The sequence below is a fragment of the Corapipo altera genome, unplaced genomic scaffold (assembly GCF_003945725.1).
Source record: "Corapipo altera isolate COAL_440 unplaced genomic scaffold, ASM394572v1 61411, whole genome shotgun sequence".
NCBI classification, from domain to species: Eukaryota; Metazoa; Chordata; class Aves; order Passeriformes; family Pipridae; genus Corapipo; species Corapipo altera.
In genome coordinates, this window is record NW_020884875.1 from 9,082,363 (window position 1) to 9,104,056 (window position 21,694).

General features: G+C 37.2%; 1 protein-coding gene across 6 annotated transcripts in view; it reads left to right on the forward strand.

The window, feature by feature from the left end:
• NLN (neurolysin) overlaps nucleotides 1-21,694 on the forward strand; it is a 56,426-nt gene that overhangs the window by 16,421 nt on the left and 18,311 nt on the right. For all 6 annotated transcript variants that reach the window (XM_027634990.1, XM_027634996.1, XM_027634994.1 and 3 more), the window contains exons 3-11: nucleotides 514-662; nucleotides 5,995-6,102; nucleotides 8,376-8,478; nucleotides 10,956-11,116; nucleotides 12,494-12,629; nucleotides 14,762-15,128; nucleotides 16,347-16,548; nucleotides 19,821-20,007; nucleotides 21,315-21,443. In XM_027634990.1, the coding sequence (XP_027490791.1) occupies nucleotides 514-662; nucleotides 5,995-6,102; nucleotides 8,376-8,478; nucleotides 10,956-11,116; nucleotides 12,494-12,629; nucleotides 14,762-15,128; nucleotides 16,347-16,548; nucleotides 19,821-20,007; nucleotides 21,315-21,443 (1,542 nt within the window). The remainder of the gene's footprint in view (nucleotides 1-513; nucleotides 663-5,994; nucleotides 6,103-8,375; nucleotides 8,479-10,955; nucleotides 11,117-12,493; nucleotides 12,630-14,761; nucleotides 15,129-16,346; nucleotides 16,549-19,820; nucleotides 20,008-21,314; nucleotides 21,444-21,694) is intronic.

A 21,694-nucleotide genomic window follows, 5' to 3' on the forward strand; every position in this document is an offset into this window, starting at 1 on the left:
AGAATACATAGTATCTTCTGTGTTTGCCTTAAACACAGAAGAGTGCAGTACATGGGGATTTAACACTGAGCTCATAACAATATAAAAATAACTTCAGGACAGATGGGCATGTTTGAAAGATTCAGAGCTTTTGACTTTAAGTGCTAACATGGAAGCATCTGTGCCAGCTATGAAACAATGTCAGTCTTCACTTACATGACTTCTGGAAGATGAACTATTTGTATCATATTTATACACCTTTCAGTTGATTTTGTGGAAGACAATGAGATAATTAGGCTTGGGTAATAGATAGCTTCTCTAATGTTTTTATTTTTACTATGGTGTGTGGTTTTGTCCTTTTGCCTATTAATTTTTACTTTATATGTAATAACAATTTGCTTCAAGCCTGATCTGAAGCATCAAGTTGCTTTGGATATTTGTTTCTTATGTCTTCTGTAAATGTCAGAAGGGGGAAAGTTCCTTATCCTTAAGGCATGTCTAACCTTCTGTGTTCATTGCTTCTTATTTAAACAGTGGAAAGAAGTATGTTGGATTTTCCCCAGCACATTTCACCTGACAAAGAGGTACGCTTAGCAAGTACAGAAGCTGACAAAAAGCTTTCTAATTTTGATGTGGAGATGAGCATGAGAGAAGATGTGTTTCAGAAGATTGTTTATTTACAGGTAAATCATGGTGATGTCTGCATAACTTGTTATGTATCTAAATGTATCTAAAATTTGTTCTTATACCCAGTGATTTTCAAAAGCACTCTGTGTTTCCTCTCTGTCTATGCCAATTGAATCTTTCCAGTGGCACACAGCTATACAACAGAAAACAATCTACCTTGGTGCTTCCACTCTTTGCAGGCCATATCAAGGTCTCTGTATCCTTTTCTCCATTTTATCTTTAGTCTTCCAATGATCTGGTTAATCTGGAAGCTAAATTAACAGAAGGAAACCTATCAGGAGAAGCATTATTTTGTTTTCTTTTGGCTGAGCTCCCTGAACTCATTCCAAGAGGGAAGGAAGAGGCAATACAGCACTGTATTTACATTGGCTTATACTGTTTTTCAATTTGTGTCCAAAATTACACTGTATTGAAATAGTTAAGAATTTTAAATTTAGAAGTTGTTTTAAGTTATGAAGATTAATGAGAACATATAACTTGGAGTGACCTCTGAAATTACCTCTTTTGACCTGCTCATTATAGACAGTTACACTGTATACTTTTGCTCATCAGTTGCTTTGACCAGAAAATAAAACTATGTCAAAAAATGCTTTTCCTGTTGAACTAGTTTCTACCCCTTTTGTTTTTCTGTTTAGCTTCTCTTCTAATTGAGCACCCTTAGGTATCTTGTATTCTTCATTTGTACTAATTATTTTGTAGCTCAAATGGGAAGAATATTTGGTTTTGTTCAAATCTAGTGACATTTAGTAATAATTTTCCAAAAGTCTGATTTAAGGATAATACAAGGAAGCTATCAAATATGAAAACTAAAATATTTTTTTTTCCTGTGGTTTACATGTGAATCTTCCCTTTCAAACCCCACTAATTTTTAACCTTCTTGTAATGCTAATAAGATACTGGAGCCCCTACTTCTTGGAGTTGTTGTTTGTGCTTTTTGCAGTGTTGACTGAGAACCAGAATAATGCTTGCAGTGCCTTATTAAACTGCCTTCCAATACCATTGTCTTCTTTTGCTGTCTTTTCCAGGGAAGCTTTCAAATGTTCTCCTCTAGCTGGGTGTTGCTTATGTGTTTGTACAGGTATATAATAGCCCCATTCAGTTGTGTGTTGGCATATAGTGCTTTATGTTGATATTTTTCTTCTTCCCCTGCTCTGTGGCTAGTAATTAAATGGTTTGATATGTATTTATTATTTGCTGTGGTTTTCCCCAACATCCAGTATAATATATGCAAGTACATTTAGGGCAGATCTGCAATATCTCTGAATCTGTCTATTTTTAATTTACAAGGATATCTGACAGTAGTTAGTGAAAACTGATTACTGTTACTTGCTACTACTACTTCCTTAAAATTTTTTAACTCTTTCATTTGGTGTTTTCCTGTCATTTACCTTTGCAGCAATATTTGGCCTTTATGACAGTTAGAATTGTTGCTTAAATCTCCCTTCAGTATTTTTAGACATTTTTCTTGGCTTAACTGCAGCATGCAAGCATGTTTTAGTATTAGTTTTCCAGAGATGCAACCTCTGAGCATATATCAGCTTCATAATAACTGTTAAAGTAGTAGCAGTTTTGCCGTAGCACAACTGTGAAATTGCCAATAATGCCAGACTGGTGAAATCTTGCTATTTCCAAATCATACATTTTTTGTTAATTTTTGCTGAATTTCTAATGCCTTCTCCTGTTAGAATCTCCTAGCTAAAAAGTCAGGCTCCAGGAATACATTAAAAAAAACACATAAAAAAAGAACTTTGAAAAACAGACTTCAAACTTCTACTGAAATTAATTTATCAGTTCAAATAAGGCATTAAAACATTTTCATGAAATCAGGTTTTTCATGGCCTCACTGGGGATTTAATAGTTCAGGTAGATGAATTCAGTCCTGCACCGTGGCCAGATTAAAATGAGATGAGGAGAATGAGGGCCCTCACACTTCTCTGTTCTTTATAACACAGTCCACTAGGAGACTTGTAAATCTGCTTGATCACAGTGATATCCTGAATGTTTTTGCTCCCCTTAATGAGGGCTAAACTTTTACAAGCTAACAACTGTTTAGTATTCTTTCTAGATTATGCTTTATTTAAGAACTATTGATCGAGGAAAAATGATTGAGGGTTTTGTATTTAATTTGAGAAAATATTAAAATAATGCAATCTCTTTCTTTTCCTGACACGATAGGGGAAAAAATTCCTGCATAAAATTATGTTGTTGAATATGCTTCAGATCTTATTTGTTTAGAGGTTTGAAACTTGGAGTAAAAGTGAATTTGGTAGTGAAAGTATCATTTTAAATTTTATTACTCCTGATATCTGCACATGCTGACTAGCAGAGGCATGCTTAAGAATGTTGACAGTCTTCTCCACCCACATGCCCTCAGGAAACAGCCTGTTGTAAGCAGCTGCTGCAGGCTTTGTTCATGGAATTCCAGGTAGGTTTTGTTTCTTACTCTGCCTGAAGATTTCTTCCTGGAAGAAGTAACATGTTGCCCCAAAGAAGTATGAAATGGTATATAAAATCATCAAACACAACAATTCTAAAACTTCTTGAGAGTTCCAACATTTCATGTGTGTAGTATACTCAAAATTAGTATTTCTATTGTGGAAATTGTTCATCAGAGAAAATACAGGTGATGAAGACCATCTTGATCAGACCAAAGTTCAGAGATGGCCCCAGAGCACTCTTGATTCCTGTGCTTGTGAAGGTTTATAGGCTTGCTTATCCATAGAGACCTGAGATGTCTTTTTGAGTGTGTATCATTCTTACCTTAAGCATATCTGTGATGCAGATAAACTTCACAAAGCCTAATTAGTGTTAAAGTGTATGCAGAAATGTGTAGTCGTCCAGAAAAAGATGAAGAACACTTAGTTTTTCTTCTCTTTTTACCCAAAAGAATCTTCGTCTGTCTTAACTTTAGGAGGAACCAGTATTCACTGGCTTTAAGGGCTTAAAATTAGTGTTTGTGAATTCCCTTCTTCCACCTAAAATCTTTGCTGGATTTGGGCGCAGGATATTTTCAGGAGCATGACAGTTCCATAGGCCCAATAGAAGGACTGGAAGATCCAGCATAGTGCCTCAATAGCTCAATGAGGCTTTTCACAATCCTCTGTCTTAAACTGTTACTGTAATAAAAGCATTGGCTTTTTGTAGAGTTTAGCATACTTAATTTTTTTTCCTCAGCCTTTCTGTTTTTGAGTCTAGGAGTTAGCCTAATATAAATGTTAATATAGTGGCAGTGTCTGCATTTTTCACCTCTGTCATTTTGAAGGTGTGCTATTTCTATCACACTTAGTCTTAGGTCAGAAAAAAGAACCCTGGAATTGTGGGTTGTCCAGTGGAAAAACAATATGTGAATTATTTTTGTACTGAGTATTATAGCATTGACACTCCTAGATGTAGTGCTTTTGGTAGCATGAAGATCTTCGTGAAGCAGCAGAATTTCAGAGTGTTATTTGCCAGAAACACAACAGGAGACTCAAGTGTTGGAGGGAGTAGGGCAATAGCATTTTTTTTATCTTCGTGTTATGAAATATTCTGTGTGACTTGCCTTACACATTTACTGGGAATGAGAATGGAGATATGAGGTTTGAGTCATGATTTTCTTCAGTTACTTTCCTCCCAAAAAGAGATTTCTACCATTTACATCCTTTTATTTAAAAACAAACAAACAAAAGTGATATCTAGGTGCTAGGTGCAAAAAAATCATAGGTCTAGTGAGGGGTACTCCATGCAGTCACCTGGTTGAATTGTCGTTTACTTCAGCTGTGTGGTGACCTATAGTAGTAGGATCATCTTTCCATGAAAATATGGATTCTTATAAAAATTACCTGTAAACACATAATATAAAAAAGAAAAATATATTCATCATTCCTGTGACAGTAAGTAAACTAAGTTAAGTCTACCTATTGCTTTAGAAAAGTTAGTTTGTCACAAAGTGAAATAACTGTCATTTTGTTTCACCAGACTTATAAATTTTTGAATGTAGACTACTGTTATATGCATTAGAGTTTTAGGCACAGAGTAAAAACAAAACTAAGCTATTCTAAACTCTTTCATGGTTCTAGAAACCAATTTCCACAAATTTTCTAATCTTATGTGCAGGGCACTGGCAGGAGTAGATAATATTTCTGTTATTGTGTAGATTATTTTTAAATGACACAAAAATCTGTTTCAGAGTTCTTATTTATACTTTTTTTTTCTTGGAATACAGCTACGTTCCTGTCTCTTAATTTTTCTATTTAAGGAAGTGAGGTATTCTGTACTGACAAGTCATTAGTTGACAGCTCTACACAGTTGTGTGACTCGTTCATAAAATTTGCGTGTTTCAACATCCGTGCTTTTCAGAGATGCTAGTCAAGCATTAATTTGTGTGTAGGTAAACGGATGAGAGGTTGTTAAGACAAGTCATAGCTAATTCCAACGGCTTCGTATTTGAATGTGAACTTAAATACAATATGTCCTTTTTACCAACTTAATAACTTTTTTAATGTTCCTTTTAGATGAGAGAAGATAAAATTAAAAGGTGTACACCATTATTTTCAATTTAGGACAAAATAGCAAGTTTCTGAGTTAAACAGTTATGCTGTAGTCAGTTTGAAGGAAGACTTGCACAGGACCGATACACGTTTTGTTGTAAACACTGTCCTGTCTCTTATTGTTGATGCTTTATGAAATGGTGATTCAAGAGTCTTTGTAATGGCATAACACAGAAATATTGTTTTTAGCTCAGTTGGTTAAAACATGGTGCTACCACCACCAAGGTTGCAGGTTTGATTTCTACATGGGCCATTCACTTAAGATTTGGACTCGATGATCCTTGTGGGTCCCGTCTAGCTCAGAATATTCTGTGATTCTGTTTATTTGTTGTCACTGCTTGATTGTTTCAGAAAAAAAAGATGTATATGCTCAAATATTATGCCATCTGATAACCTTCAGTGACACATCTAATCGTTTGGGAGTTTTTTCAATCCCTCTGACTTATAAGGTACAGTATTACCTTATACCACTGATTTTCTTGAAGTGTGTATGTGAAAACTATCTCTACAGAAAAAGCTGAAGTGCACTGGAGTGAAAACTAAAAGGGCTTGCCATGATGACAGCATGTAAAAGTGCTGAGTTACTTGGTAAAAAAAACCAAAACTTTAAAATCATTCTGCATTGATATAAGAATACTATTGTGTAAGGTAACTGTTTTGGGGAAGTCCTTTACACTAAAAAGGCATGTTCCTTTTTTACTGTGACAGTGCTCTAAAGAACAACTCTGTTCAGACACTTCTAATGTTTGTTATGTTTCTTAAACTGTGTTAATTCAAGTATTCTGTTCTGTCATTTCAGCAAAACTGCAATCTTGAAAATGTAAAGCCTGAAACAAAGCGATATCTAGAGAAATCAGTCCAAGTGGGAAAAAGAAATGGACTCCATCTTCCTAAAGAAGTACTGAATGTAAATATGTACCATTTGTTTCTAAAGCAAAGGTTATAAACTGTTGAAGGGATAAAATTATGATTGGTTAGCTGTACTAAGCGTGTATTTGAACTTCATGCTTTTGGACCTGCTGAAATACTGCTCTGATCTTAACTGTTCTTAGTTCCACATCCATCCTTTAAACTTCAGTCACTTTAAGGTGTTTAAATGTTAAGGTTTTTAATCTGCTAGGCACTTGTAGTACTCGGTGAATAGATGTGGTATGCATCACATTTTAGCCTTTGAGAGTAAAAGAAGCCTAGCTGGAAGAGTTTTGTTATATATTCTGATTACAGAGAATGCCTAAATAAGATTCCTAGCAAAGAGACCTCTCAAAAAATGTTACAAGTTAGTCTGCACTTCGGTTCAGAAATATGTATAACTGTTGCAAAGACACAGCTATTTTAATTTCATTTATTGACCACTGTAGTAAAATGTATCCAGGATTTTAGCATTTCACCTGAAAAAAAGTTGAAGTAGGTTAAAGGGAGGAAACAAGTGACTCTGAAAACTTTGGCTTCATTGAGAGGATTTACTCATGTATATGAAAGCAATTGTCACTTTCAAAAATCATGAAGTAAAATTGACAGCATCTGAGATGCTATGGCATCCCATCCTCAAGGAGAAGGGAGCACCCAAGACTTGTAGATGCTTGTGGTTGAAAGGAATGACAAAATCAGAGAGTCCACAAAAGCTTACAAAGTTTTATTAGTAAATTACAGACTTGGCTTGGAAATTGGTATTAGTCCCTGACCCTCTAGTATAAGCATATGGCAGTGGGTTTTGGATAAAGGGGTAGAGTGAAAGGGAAAAGACAGAGAGATGAATTAGAGAAGGGGAAAGAGAAAGGAGAAGGGGAGAATGAGATCACTAATCCGGGCTCCAGCATCAATTCAACTGACAAGGTGTCCAGAGTCCTGGAGCTTGGTGGGCGTACTTTGTACAGATAAGTTTCCCGTGCCCTAGAGATAAATTTTGCACTTTCTGAATGAATTAGTCGTCATGCATAGTCCATTCTTCTAGACTTTTTTGGAAATGGGTAAGGCATTGGAGGTCTGTGGTGGTCTTGATCTCCCTCCTGCTACAGTCTCGTTCTCCACCTCGTTTCTGTGCCTCTGCTGTACTGTGTTGTGCTTATCTTCAGGAGACAGAACAAGGATGTTTGTCCCAGAACAGGGCTGCCCTTATTCTATATGGCCCCTTCTCCAGCCACATCTTGTTCTTTTTAGCAAAAGTCCTTGGCTGTTTTTACTAACAGTCCTTAGTTGGCTCCATGGCTATCTTGGTATCGGTATTTCAAGCATATCCATAGGCCCCTTATCTTCTAGCCTTCTACAGATGCCAACATAATTCTCTTTAAATTCTGAGTCATATATATGTAACAACCTTTATTTCTGACTCTTGAGTAGACTTTACCCTTTGTAGAAAATAATCATTCTTCGTCCACATCTTTCAGTTCGCGAGAACAGTTTTCTGTGTATTTTCATAGTTTAAGGGTAACTGATGCCTCTGAAGATATTTTGAAATTCCTTAGGAGACAATAGTTGAATTATATTTAGGTGAAAAAAATTGGCTGATGGGAGTCTTTGGCAAGGTGTTGTTTTTTTTGTTTTTTTGGGTTTTTTTTGTGTATGCATTCTCCTACTGGTAACTACTGTGTTTATTTGAACTTGACTGTAAGGTATAGAAATTTGTTATGAGATATATTAGAAAATGTTTCAGATGGATGAATATCCAGATTTTAAAAATGGTTTTGGAGTGGTCTTATGCTGTGCGGGTATTCTGTTCTTTTTGTCATACCATACCTGTACAATTCCAAAGCAGCGTTTTTCAGTAGGTTGAATGCATTTTTACTCCCTTCATTCTCAATTATTTCAGTGGGTATTTTTACACTGAAAATTGTAATTTAGCTTTTCAAATAAAAGAAAATAATTGAATGTTAGAACATAAAACTATTCAGTGAATGTGTTTAATCTGTCCAGTCCCCTCTGGGTTTGGAATTTTGGAGTGATAGCCCTGACGCAGGGTTCCTTGGCAACAATATTGCTAAGGGTCAAAAGAAACATAAAAGGGAGGCTGATGGAGAGTGAAGTATGATGCTACCTGCAGTGTGTTATTTGCTCACTGCTGGTATTTACTGTCAGCTAGTAGAAAGCCTAGCTGGAAAAAGTGAAATACTATTCATGTGGAGGATAGAAATTACCAACTTTGATTTTTGTTTTTCCACTAAGTTCAGTTTATACTCAATGCAGGAAATAAAGACAATGAAGAAAAAAATGAATGAGCTGTGTATAGACTTTAACAAAAACCTGAATGAGGAGAACACATTTCTTGTATTTCCTAGGGAAGAACTTGGTAAGTGGTATGCTTGCTTTCTTCAAATTCCAGTTTTACTTGAGTAGCTGGTTTTGGCCCCATGAGTGATGGTAAGATCAAGGGAAATTCTGACTGGTTTCCAGTCTTCTCTGTTTCCTTTTTAATCCTTCCCCAGAGTCAGTTTGGTGTTATCCTTTGCAGGTTTTCTTAATGTCTGCATAGATTTTTGCTTCCTGAAGTGTTTGCCTTGCGTCAAATTGGTCCTCCTTTTTAAGCATAACTTAACTCTGCTCCTTTTATCAGTTCTCCACCACCAAGCAATTCCCTGTGTATTACATTAATTGTAAGTATTGGAAAAGCTTTTTTGTCCTGCAATATATTTTAACTAATTCAGTAATTTAAAAACTAAGCTAGAAATTGCATGTGATAGAAAATTTGGGGATTCATTATTTGAAAGGCATGGCATAAAATATGCTCTAATACTATTAGAGATTCTTTAATGTCATTCTGGTAGCCTTACATGTATTTCTCTTTTGCTTGCAAGCGTTTCCAAATTTTATTTTCCTTGGTGGAATTTGAAAAAGTTTTAGCAAATAATTGTGTCTCAGTTTAATGAGACGGAAATGTTTGCTAACGAGGGTGGGATAGGAGGAAAACCAGACTCCTCCCTCTGAGTAATTATAACTTCAAAATTAAGAGGCTTCAGTTGAAAAGGTGTGGAAAAGAAAATAGCATCTCTTTACCAAATATATATATGTAACATTCGGATGGTAAGATTGATGGAGAGATAGACAATAGGTTAGCAAAGGCATATAGTGCTTTTGGAAAACTCCACAAAAGAGTTTGGCGTAATAAACACTTGAAGAAAAGTACCAAGATCAGTGTTTACAGAGCCATAGTGTTGTCTACTCTCTTATACGGTTCCGAATCATGGGTCATCTACCGCCACCACCTGTCACTCCTAGAACGCTTCCATCAACGCTGCCTCCGTACAATCCTAAACATCCACTGGTCAGATTATGTGACCAATACATCTGTTCTAGAACAAGCAGCAGTCACAAGTATTGAGGCCATGTTACTGAGAATGCAGCTGCGATGGGCAGGGCACGTCTCCAGGATGAAGGACCACCGCCTCCCTAAGATCTTGCTCTATGGTGAACTTGCCACTGGCTGCCACATGAGAGGAGCCCCGAAGAGGAGATACAAGGACTCCCTGAAACAACATCTCAGCCTTGGCCATATTGATCACCATAACTGGTCTACTCTGGCCTCCAATCGGGAGGCCTGGAGACACACCATCTATAACGCAGCTGTCTCCTTTGAGAACACATGCAGGATCACTCTCGAGGAGAAAAGACAACGCAGAAAGAACCGTGCCTTGCAGAATACACCATCTAAGGAGTCTTTCTGCTGTGCCTTTTGCAATCGGATATGTCTGTCACGTATTGGCCTCATAAGCCACCAGCGTACCTGTAACAAATGTGGACAGAGCCTTTCCAAATCTTCGTTCGCGAAGCCCAGCCATGATATGTAACATAAAAGAACACGCAACAATTCCATAATCGAACTTCCACCGAAAACAATAACCACGACCAGCAGGGGGCGCTGGCGCCTCGGGAGGCGGGGCTGCGGTGTCGCAGGGCCAGCAGGGGGCGCTGTTGGACCCGGAGCAATGGGGGCTGCAGTTGCTCTCCGATGGCCGGCAGGGGGCGCTGTCGGGCTCTGGTGCCGCCTCCTCTGCAGGGCCCGGGGCGCGGGAGGCAGCAGGGTCGGTCCCGGTCCCGGTCCCGTCCCGGCGAGGCGGGCCACCACCGAAGGGGAAAGGGAGAAGGGCAGAGGGTGGTTCCTCCTGTAGACTCATGCTGTCAAAGGCTGTCTCTGGCTGGGATACCTTTCCTCGTCAATGGGTGCAAACGCCGCCGACACAGGAGAGGAGGAGGGGAAGGGCCGCCTTTCCCCTCAGCGGTTCTTCGCAGGTGGTGTCCGCTTTCCGATGAATCCGAGGCCGGTCCGGGCAGAGCAGGACGTGAGGAATGGGAGGCGAACTAGGACCTCCCTCGGGGCCAGAAGAAGCCAGTGACCCGGCTGAAAAATGAACCCCCCATCCATCCACACCACTCCCTGAGTCAGGGAAGAACTAAAGAGCCATCCCCAGAGAAAAAAAAACAACTGAGGCCTCCCTTCCCTCTCCAACAGTGGCTACCGAGGGAATGGAGTTTCCCTTACACAATTTCGCTCGGGTACCGATGTTATTTAGCATTTCAGTAGGGCAGTCGTTAAGGCTCGGGCTAGCCTAACAACGAAGTCTTAGCTTAGTAGCAAGAGACTGTTGGTATGGGAAAATTCACTAGGCAAAAAGAAAAAAGTATAAAACTATAACAAATTGCAAAAAGGTGTTTTTCCTGTGGAGATTTCTAATTTCAAGATAGATGGCAGCAAAACAAATGCAACAGTCTTACAAAAACAGGGGAGTAGGTAGTTCTGGTAATTACTGTTTATTAAATTCTATTCCATAGATGGCCTTCCTGATGACTTTATTAATAGTTTAGAGAAGACTGAGGAAGACAAATATAAAGTAACCTTGAAATATCCCCACTATTTTCCTGTTATGAAGAAGTGCTGCATTTCAGAAACAAGGAGAAAAATGGAATCTGCCTTTAACTCGAGATGCAAAGAGGTATGTTGTGTATTGGTTGTTCTACAGTGCAATGACAGAATTGAAAAATGGAGCTAGACATTCAAATGTTGTATTTGAGTTCTGCTGTTATTAAATCAAAACTTATCAGTGTGATCTCTAAAAGTTCCTTGCTTCAGTTTATTCTGATGTCCAGAGACCTTAGAAGTTGACGATCTGCCTCCGTGTGTGTACATATCTTAATCTTCAAGTGGTGCTGTTAATAGAAATAGGATTTTGATCTTTTGTCAAATTTCCCTGTAGTGTTCTGCACATGTTTACTGACACTTTGCTCACAGAAAAGGATGTCTGATTGTGGCTTCTGTAGTATTTTGGGATTTTTCAGAATGAGAGGGGTTATTTAAGCACAGGTTTTAATTATAAAATACAGGTGATTAAATGTGAAATTAACACATTGCATATTGATGAGAATTTTAATTAGATGTAAAAAGCCCTCCTGTTTTTTTATAAAAGATATATTTAATGATCTGAAAAATATTTGGAAACCTGCCTTATAAAAAGAAGAAATAATTTCACAGTTACTTTATGCTGATGATACCACACAACCAGATAGGTACAAAAATTGAAAAGAATAGAGAATATGTCATTCAGACAGTTGTACCAACCATTTATTAGAGAACAGTGACAGAGTTGAACTTTTGTGCTTGAAGTACTGGGAAATGTGATGAGTACAAGATAAGATAAAATGGCACCAAGAACTGAACACTTTGCAAGTCAACACACATAAGGGTACTTGATGTTAAAACTGTGGAACAATCTTCGAATCTAGGGTTTGATTTCCACCCCCCCCTTCCCCCGAGAAATCTCACTTTTCCAGAACTAGAGGTTTACACAGTTATATTTTCAGCTTCTCAAGGATCCTCCAGCACATTTAGGTCAGGGCTTAGGGTTTTGTGTTTCAGATCTTTCTCTGACTGCTATTGTCAGAGTGGCAAAAGAGGGAAATTCGCAAACAAGTTTTGAATGTTGGCACAACACATTTACAAGCTGTCTTCATCACTAACAAGCAATTAAGCCTGATGTCAGCAATTTCACTGTTACCTTTCACAGTTAAATGATTGATAAAGAAACGAAACTCTTCACAACTGTTAGTATCCTAAAAGGAAATGGTATCCATTTTGATTAATTAAAACTTATAATAGGGAGCGTAATGACTATGATCAACTAGAATACTAGCTATCTGCAATCAAATGCTGTGAAAAAAAATTCCAATAATCTAGCTAAACTTAGGGGGTTTTATATTTATATCTTAAAGTGTTTCATTTAAAATATCTACTGTTTCATAGGATTTCAGATATTATTCAGATGTTTTGATAACATGTGGTTTCACTTTACAAATTTCCCTACTTTCTTTTTTAGGAGAACACAAAAATTCTTCAGCAATTGCTTCCACTAAGGGCAAAAGTAGCAGAGCTTCTTGGTTATAATACACATGCCAACTTTGTCCTGGAGGTAAACACTGCAAAGAGCACAGATAATGTAACAACCTTCTTAGGTTTGTTCTCATTTATAAGCAATACTTTTATATTTGATGTGGCAACATGATTACTCAGCCAAGATTACTTTAAATACATAACTGGGTCACAGTATCCATCATGTGTAGCTAGAAAAGGAACTCTACTGCCTCCATTCTGGCACATGTATTTTTTAGACTGTAGCTGTACAAATGCAGTTGCTCCAAATCAGGGAAGCACAAGGCGAAAATCTGAAAATAGCTGCTTTGTGACAGCCGATATAAACAAGTGGTTGTGTCTTTCTCTGCTCCAAAATGCAGTTATCCTAATTTAGAACCAAAGTAATATGTGCAGCCTAGCCAATTTTATCAGTTCAAGAGGCTGCATCAGAATTGCAGCTTTTCTTTCCCTTCCCATTTTTTGCACAATTTTTTGTGCATCCATAGCCTTAGTGTCTTTTTCTGATTCAACTGTGTTAAGTATAATAAAAGATTACAGTATGGGATGATGCAGCTTCCATGATCTGAATTAAAAAATTAAATCTGGAATGATGGATTAAATCTGGAATTCAAAAGCCTTGTAATGGAACTTGATCTGATAACAGAGGTATCTTGAAAATTTTGAACTGAGCAGTTTATGAATTTATAGTCATGCTTTTGACGTTAGTGGGCCCACTCTTTTGCATGGAATTAATCTCTACTTTCTGGAATTACGTAGTTCCACAGAGTAGCATGTGTTCCTTTATTAATGTGTCCTAACACCACTTAGGAGTGTATATTGATGTATCATACAAATAACCCCCTCCAAATAATTTAGTACAAAAATAAGGTATGTTTGTTGGTAGTGGGGTTTTTGTGTTTATGCATCAATAAAGAGGTTCAAATGCTCTTCTTCCTTCACCTGTAATTCTGTTGCATTTCTTCTGAAATGCTCCTTCAGATCAGATGCATATTTGGCCATACCAATTATCCATATATTTGACAACTCACAGGTAATTTTGCATTATTAAATGTTTGAATTACCTGGTGTTTTTTAGGTGGATGTGAAGTATTTTGGACTCTTTTTGTATCCACTATATTATTATAATACTGGGTTTTTTTCATTTGTTTTGAAGCTGACACTCAAAATCTAGCAGTTGCTTTACGAAGTAAAAGCATATGAGATCATATACTTTTCATAAATATCATGCTTCATGGTATTTCTCACAGAGGGAGAATGTTCATCAAATTAATTGTCACCTTTAATTTAGTTCTTTTGATATATCCTCAGCTACAAACATGACAGTGTATTTTGCTCTACTGTGTTCCTATCTGTTCATGTTTTAAATCAGTGTTCATAAGCTGATCTTACAGCTAAGAAGAAGAGCATTCTCTCCTGACACATTCTAAATTTAGCACAATACAAGCTTCAGTCATGAAATACAATTATTTCAGTCATGTAAATGTAATGTAATTGTATATAGTGCCTTACAGACTACCTAGAAAGAGGAGTGGCAATTCCTCGATTTTACACTCTAGATATCAACAATGAACATTCATCTGAATTCTTAAGAAAGTGTCTGATAGTCCAGAAATACTTATAAGAGAATAAGTACAGTAGGTACTTTATGGAAGTTTCAGTAAGGGTAAATATTTTATATTCAATGTATGTGTTTCATAGTGCTGAGGCGGTTTCTTGTCCAAGAAAAGTATATTAGAAAGTATTTGTACCATAGAGATTAATACCCAGTGACTTTGCTAGTCTGGAAGCAAGAACTCTTGAGTCTCTTGTTCTTTTATTGGGCTTTAGCTAGAAGTATTGAATTTTGTGATGCCCTTGCAGGAACTAATGGTAGTTGTAGTCTTTTGCTGCTGCTGCAGAAATATATTAAGAAAATTGAGATTACATGAGATAAAATCAAAGGATTCAAGCAAAAGTGTCTAGTGTTACTTTCCATTTTGATATCTTTGAAAAAATCTAAATTCAAAACCATTCACAGCTCTCCTAGGTCTACCCTAGTACTGTAGTACTACTGGAGTACTGTATCACAGCATGCCTGCAGTTAAGGCTCACTAGGACAAGAAAAAACTCTAACTTCCCCTTCTGGAGCATGTGCTTAAAGTTTTGAGTGTGTTTTATAGGAATACACATTATAGTAACGCAGAAGTTGACTCCAAGGCAATCTTTTTTTCAGATGATTTGAGTAAGAAGCTAAAGCCACTGGCTGAAGAAGAAAGAGAATTCATTCTAGATTTGAAGAAAAAGGAGTGTAAAGAAAGAAACTTTGATTATGATGGAAGAATCAATGCATGGGATCTTCATTATTATATGAACAAAACTGAAGAGCTGAAGTACTCTATAGATCAAGAAAAACTGAAGGAATACTTCCCAATTGAGGCTGTTACAGAAGGCTTACTGAATATTTACCAGGAGCTGCTGGGACTTGTATTTGAGCAAGTAGAAAGTGCTCATGTTTGGCATGACAGTGTTACTCTTTATGCAGTAAAGGATAAATCAACAGGAGAAATGTTAGGGCAGTTCTATTTGGATCTTTACCCCAGGTAATTATGATTTAGTGTTTTACTTATGTGTTTAAAATGGAATTTGTCTTAGTTCTTGCTTCTATTCAGTTTATGAAGCATTGCTACTTTGTAAACTTTTCTTTTGTAATACTGCTATTGTCAGTTATCCATAATATCCATAATATCCATAATCTTAATACTGTTTTAATTTTTATTGATCAATTATATTTCTGTCTGCTGAGTGTTCCTAGTTTCTCTTAGTTCCTCTTTACACTTTATATGTGTATTTTGTACTCTGTTGGTCTGTATCTGTACTTTTAACCTGTTGGCCAGACTGGTAGAGAAAATATCAAATAGATCAGTAGCAAGAATAGATTCCTGTTGAGCAGACATTGAGATTTACATGTTGATATCTACCTCTCCAGCTCTCTTTGTAGCTATCTAAAGCATCATCTCTGTTTTGTCAGAGATTGTGAAACTAGACTGACTTGACAGAATTTATTCTGAACTAGTCCTTTTTGACTGTCACTGGGTTTTTGTTTGCTTTGGTGTAGGTTTTCTTAAATTAGTATTTAACAATTTATAAATTGACTGATATTCTTTTTTTAATATAAGTTGATTTAAGGCTTTTCTGGCCTAAGAAAATTAGGTTAGTCAGTACAATAGTACATAAATTATTCTTTTCAGGATAATGTACCTATCTCCTTCACCTGTTTGCCTGCTTCCATCTTTATGTGTGTCGTGTGAATTGCTGAAGCTATGTGTCAGTAAGACTTCTCTGACTTAACCTGAGTATTAACTGGGTAGTTTAGGGCAAAATTTTCAAAATAAGTTTTCTCTAAACTCTTGGATCACCATGAAAAATGCAATGTACTGTATTCTTTTGTCTCCTGTAATAAAATAAAAAATACTGCTTCAGAGAATACAGCCTAGTCCTTGCTGTTACAGAGGCAGTTTAAAACAGAATGGACATCTAAAGTATGTATACTTCCAGTATTATAGTAAAAATCAGATTCATGTAAATGCTGCTGAGAATCTTAAATTGTTGTGATCTAAGTGCAAGATTACAGAGGGCACTTTTCCCCTTGTGCTCTTAAGAGACTCACTCTAACGAGTCTCTAGAAATCATGAAAAGATGTAATTTTTCTGTGTAAAGCTGTGTGTAAAGACACTGACTGATTGTCCCTGTTCTTGAATAGGCTTCACCGTTCTGGTGAGCAGGTTTGAAGATAGTGTCTGGTTTATTTTCTTATACAGAGAGGGAAAGTATGGGCATGCAGCATGCTTTGGTCTACAGCCCGGCTGTCTCCTTTCTGATGGCAGCAGATTGATGTCTGTTGCTGCTCTGGTAACCAACTTCACAAAACCAGCATTGGATCGTCCATCATTACTGCGACATGATGAAGTAAAGACTTACTTCCATGAATTTGGTCACGTAATGCATCAGATATGTGCACAGGTTAGTGATGTTTTGGTTATTTTTTACAGTGTCAGGTTGGGGGTTTGTTTTTAATTTTTATTTAAAACTGAAGCAATAAATACACCTCCTTATGAAAAACATTTTCATACAAACATACACTTTTGCATTTGCATCATGGAGGCATCTATTCAGTCATCACAGGTAGATGTATGAGGTGAGGAAGGTGCTCTATCATGGTTTTTGTCAGAGGGCTTTTTATTACATTAAGTTGCACTTCTGGATATTAAAAGTAAAAAAGAGTCCTGTACCTATGAATGAAAATAATTTCTAAATCCAGATGACCTCCAGCATTTTGGCATTTAGTACTCTTGAGTGCTGTCACTCTTGATATCAAAAGCATAAATGCCTGAGCCATTGTATTTTCCACTCTGCTATCTGATAGGATAGGTTTCTCACAGTGACCAGACAGAACTGAAGTTAGTCTCAGATTTTGCATCAAGATACCAATAAAGTTGTAATATTTCTGGTTTCATTTTTACTTATATCTAAAATTAATTCTGCCAGATGATAAATTTATTATTAGTCTAATGAAAATTTTATATTAGAGAGAGATATGTCAGTATTCACTCACCAAAAAATCCACATAACTGTCTACAAATCCAGACTTTGTGCAGCACTTCATTCATCTTCTGTATAAACAAGTACTAAATAATAAAATCAAAGAAGTATGACCCACATTACATTCTTGACCATTATCCTATAGATTGGGACTGCAGAATAAAGAAATAGTCACACAAATCCATATATTAAATCCGGAGTTAATAAGAAACTAGACTTGCTTAGATATTTTTGAATCATGTTGAAGGGAAAAATATAACGATTATTTTGATCATCTTCACCCTATGTTCAGTGTTTCTCATACCACAAATTGAGGAATAAAACCTAGACTATAAGGAAGGTGTTTATAAATGAAACACATTCAGCATTGGTATGAAACGGTACAAAACTGACTGCAGCATAACCAATGAGAATGTGCCTGGTTGTTGTGGAGTCCAGCTGGGGCAGCTCAAGCCAACAATTCTACTGCATATGTACTTTAGTTGCTATGGAATTGCACGCATGTGAGGGAGGCCTCCTTTCCAGTTGTCTCTCACACTGCTCTGGTTGTTTTTGTGTGCATAGCTACCATATTTAGTGCTGCTGTATTGTATGTGAATTGTTATTTGCATGTGTGCAGACTTGCTAATCCCACATAAGAACATCCTGTCTTTAGAGTTTGTGTGTACAAAACACTGTCTTGTTTCATGTGATTATTTGTTTAAGCATGTTAAGACTTGACATTTAAATGCTGCGTATGGGAGGGAATCTGTGAGCTGCTGGTAAAGGTCTGATACTCTGTGTAATACACTGGAAAAAGAGAGAGATACTGCTGGAAAGTGAGATCAGGGCAGGGAGGGGCTTTGTTTATGCTGTTAGGAGAACTCTTGAAGTGACTTGACCCAAATGTCTAGTGGCTTTTGTTAGTGTGATGCATGGATAATGTGTATGGTTAAATGAGGATATCTGTTTTGTTAGTATGTTGATGAGAAGGGAAAAAAAAACAAACATAAAATTGGTCTGGCAAGAGGAGGTAGACCTATTACAAGACAAGATGGTGGGAAGTCTCTACAGATCTGCACAATAGTATAGGGTTCAACAAGGTCAAATGCTGGGTCCTGCACTTGCATCACAACAACCCCAGGCAGCACTCCAGGCTGTGGGAGGAGGAGCTGGAAAGTTGCTATGAGGAAAAGGACCTGGGAGTGCTGTTTGACAGTGGCTGAACATGAGCCAGCAGTTGCCCAGGTGGCCAGGAAGGCCAAGGGCATCCTGGCATATATCAAAAATAGTGTGGTCAGCAGGACCAGGGCAGTGATTGTCCCCTATTACTTTGCACTGGCAAGGCCGCACCTCAAGTCCTCTGCCCAGTTTTGGGCCCCTCACTACAAGAAGGACATTGAGGTGCTGGAGTGTGTCCAGAGAAGGGCAACAGAGGTGGAAAAGGGTACAGAATACAAGTCCTGTGAGGGGTGGCTAAGGGTTCTGAAGATATTTAGCCTGGAGAAAGAGAGGCTCAGGGGGGACCCTATTGCTGTCTACAGATACCTGAAAGAAGGTTGTAGCCAGGTGGGGATCAGTCTCATCTCCCAGATAAAAAGTGACAGGATGAGAGGAAATGTCTTCAAGATGCACCAGAAGAGGTTTAGATTGGATGTTTTTGGAAAGGAAATTTTTTTCACTGATAGAAAAGCAGTGTAAAGCATTGGAACAGGCTGCCCAAGAGGGTGGTGGAGTCACCATCCCTGAAGTGTCTGAAAAACATGTGGATGTGGCACATGAGGACAAAAATTAACGCTAAATGGTGAACACGGTGGTGGTGCTGGGTTGGCAGTTGGACTTGATGATCTTAAAAGTATTTTCCTTAATTATTCAATGATTCTATAAGACCAAATAATTTCGGTACATTTGAACAACTGTCTTTCAGAATTGACTTTTTAGAAATGTTTTGAGTGTGGAATATTAACTGTACAAACTTTTCCTCAAAATTAGTATTGTGGGAGCTTCTTAAATATGAAGTTATTGACAATACCGAAGCAAAAAATAAAAAGCTCTAATGTGCTTGGCTTTCAGAAGAAAGATTCTTCCCTCAGTAATAAAGTGTCAGATTTGGAAATCTTTCGTGGATAACGTTGCTAGGATTTATTTATTTCAGTCCAAGTATTACTGGCTAAAATAATTGAGCTGTATGTTGGCCACATGTCTTATGAATTAAGGCAAGTAGGACAAAGCTTAATAGGATAAGTTGGTCCAGTAAAGTCTGTGAATCGGTGTGGTAAACTGTAATACAGTAAACTGTTTTTAAAGTGTATAGTTGGAGTTTATTATTTTACTTTGGGGTAATATAACAAATTTTTATAATAATTCACAAGTGATATCCATGTGACAAGACAGCATGGAAACATTTGTGTTACTGTCATAACCTAAAAGATAAAAATCAGTAATGTTAAGAAAATGGAAGTACTGCTCCATACCAGTCGATAATGCAGTAAATAACCACTGAGAAATCTAGTTTGTTCCTTTGTAATAGTCTTATGTCTTGATTTTTTCTTTTTCCTCCTTTCTTTAAATTTAATTTTTAAACTATTATTATCAATCTGTTCAAATGATTCCTTTTGCTGCGATTAAAACTGAAATTTTGACATCTGAAAATTTGTATTCTGCTAGAAATCATGGCTTCTATTTTCATTTAATTCAATGGCATTTTCTTTTAGACTGATTTTGCTAGGTTTAGTGGAACTAACGTGGAAACAGATTTTGTAGAGGTACCTTCACAAATGTTTGAAAACTGGGTGTGGCAGAAGGAGCCACTACAGCAAATGTCAAGACATTATAAAGATGAAACCCATGTTGGAGACACTCTCCTTGAGAAACTTGCTGCCTCTAGACTGGCTAATTCAGGTATCTCTCTGCCTTTTCTCCCCACAGCATATGTTCAAAAATACATTATTTAAAAAACTGATGAACACAGAAAACCCATTCAGTTTCTTCTGTGTGTACACTTATCACTGTTTTTCTAGGTTTATTTCTTGATTTATTTCTATGATGATAGTACCACTGTTTGCCCGGACAGTAGCAGCTCTGATTTTCCAGGCCACCCACAGTACTAAAATACTTTTCCTCTTCATGTGACTTTTTTACCTACCAGCATTGTTCATTTTAAACTGGGGAAGGGGAGGAGGTTTGGTGGTGTGTGTGATGGGGGAAAAGGGGGGGTCGTCTATTGTGGGGTTTTTGGTTTTTATTTTATTTGTAGTCAAGAGCAGGAACTGTGCATACAGTGTCAGATTTTCTGTATGTATTGTCTACATTTGATTTGCACATGACACTTGACAGACATGGAAGTTGTTTTCAGATTTAATGAACGTAGATAACATATCCCAGACAGAAGCCCTGTAGCCCTGCATTGTTCAAACAGCCTCTTAACTTCTAAATCCAGAACCTTAAGTCCATATTCTCTACTTTCTCAGCAGATATACTGCCTTCCCAAACTAAGGTTCTAATTTTCTTCTCCTGCCCCATCTTGTACTACCTTACATGTATCTCCAAACTGAGATTGTAATCTCATGTCATTGCCTATCATATCATTGTTATTCTATCACTCCCACCCCTTTGTTCCTCTAATCAGGGCTTCTCATTTATAGTACAATTTGTCATTAGACACTGCTGTTTATTTCATACTGCTTTCCTATCCTGAACAAGAAGTCTTTGTCCCTGTGGCTTGTACAGACTCTGTAGCTGCAAAGAATTTTGTCTGGGTAAAGGTTCATATCTTGTAGCTTCTTAAAAAAAGCTTACAGCAGCTGCTGCAGCAGTTCTTGGTGTTCTTTGAAGTGTCTTAGGGTAGATATACTAACTATCAGCTGTTCAAGCCCTGAGTGAAATGATATATGGGAAGCAACGGCAGCTGAAAACATTATTTTAAATATTAAGATTTGCTTTAAAAATATCTGCTTTATTTTATTTTTGATCTGTGAGGAAAATAACATTTGAAAAGATGGAGCTTATAGTGACAATTCCTTTTTTAAAACTCTGCCTCTCAACTCGCTGTAACTGGAGCAATTCAGATGGGAACGATGCAACTCCAAGTTTGTTCCACAGTTAAAATTCTAATCATTTAATGTGCATGCTGAGATCGTTGAAGGAAAGCTGCAAATGAAACTCCAGCTACTTTGATGCTAGTTAATTAAATGTTCTTACCCACTTAGGCCTTTTAACCCTCCGTCAGATTGTTTTGAGCAAAGTTGACCAGGCACTGCATACAAAGCTATCTGTTGACCCAGCGGATGAATATGCTAAATACTGTATGGAGATTCTAGGAATTCCTGCCACTCCAGGTATGTCAGTATGAAACTTTTATACAGCATGTCCAAATGGTTCAATTTAACATGCCATTCCTTCCCAGTAATGCTTGGCATACAACCCCCCCAGAGTTGTTTATGAAATAGTCTACTTTATGAAACCTAAATAGTTATTTTGAAACCTAGGATTATCTTAATGATTTTTTCTGAAGGAAAATTAAGGTAAATATAAAAATTAACCCTTTTCAGGATACATTTTAATGTGACATGATGTGAATTCCACTTCA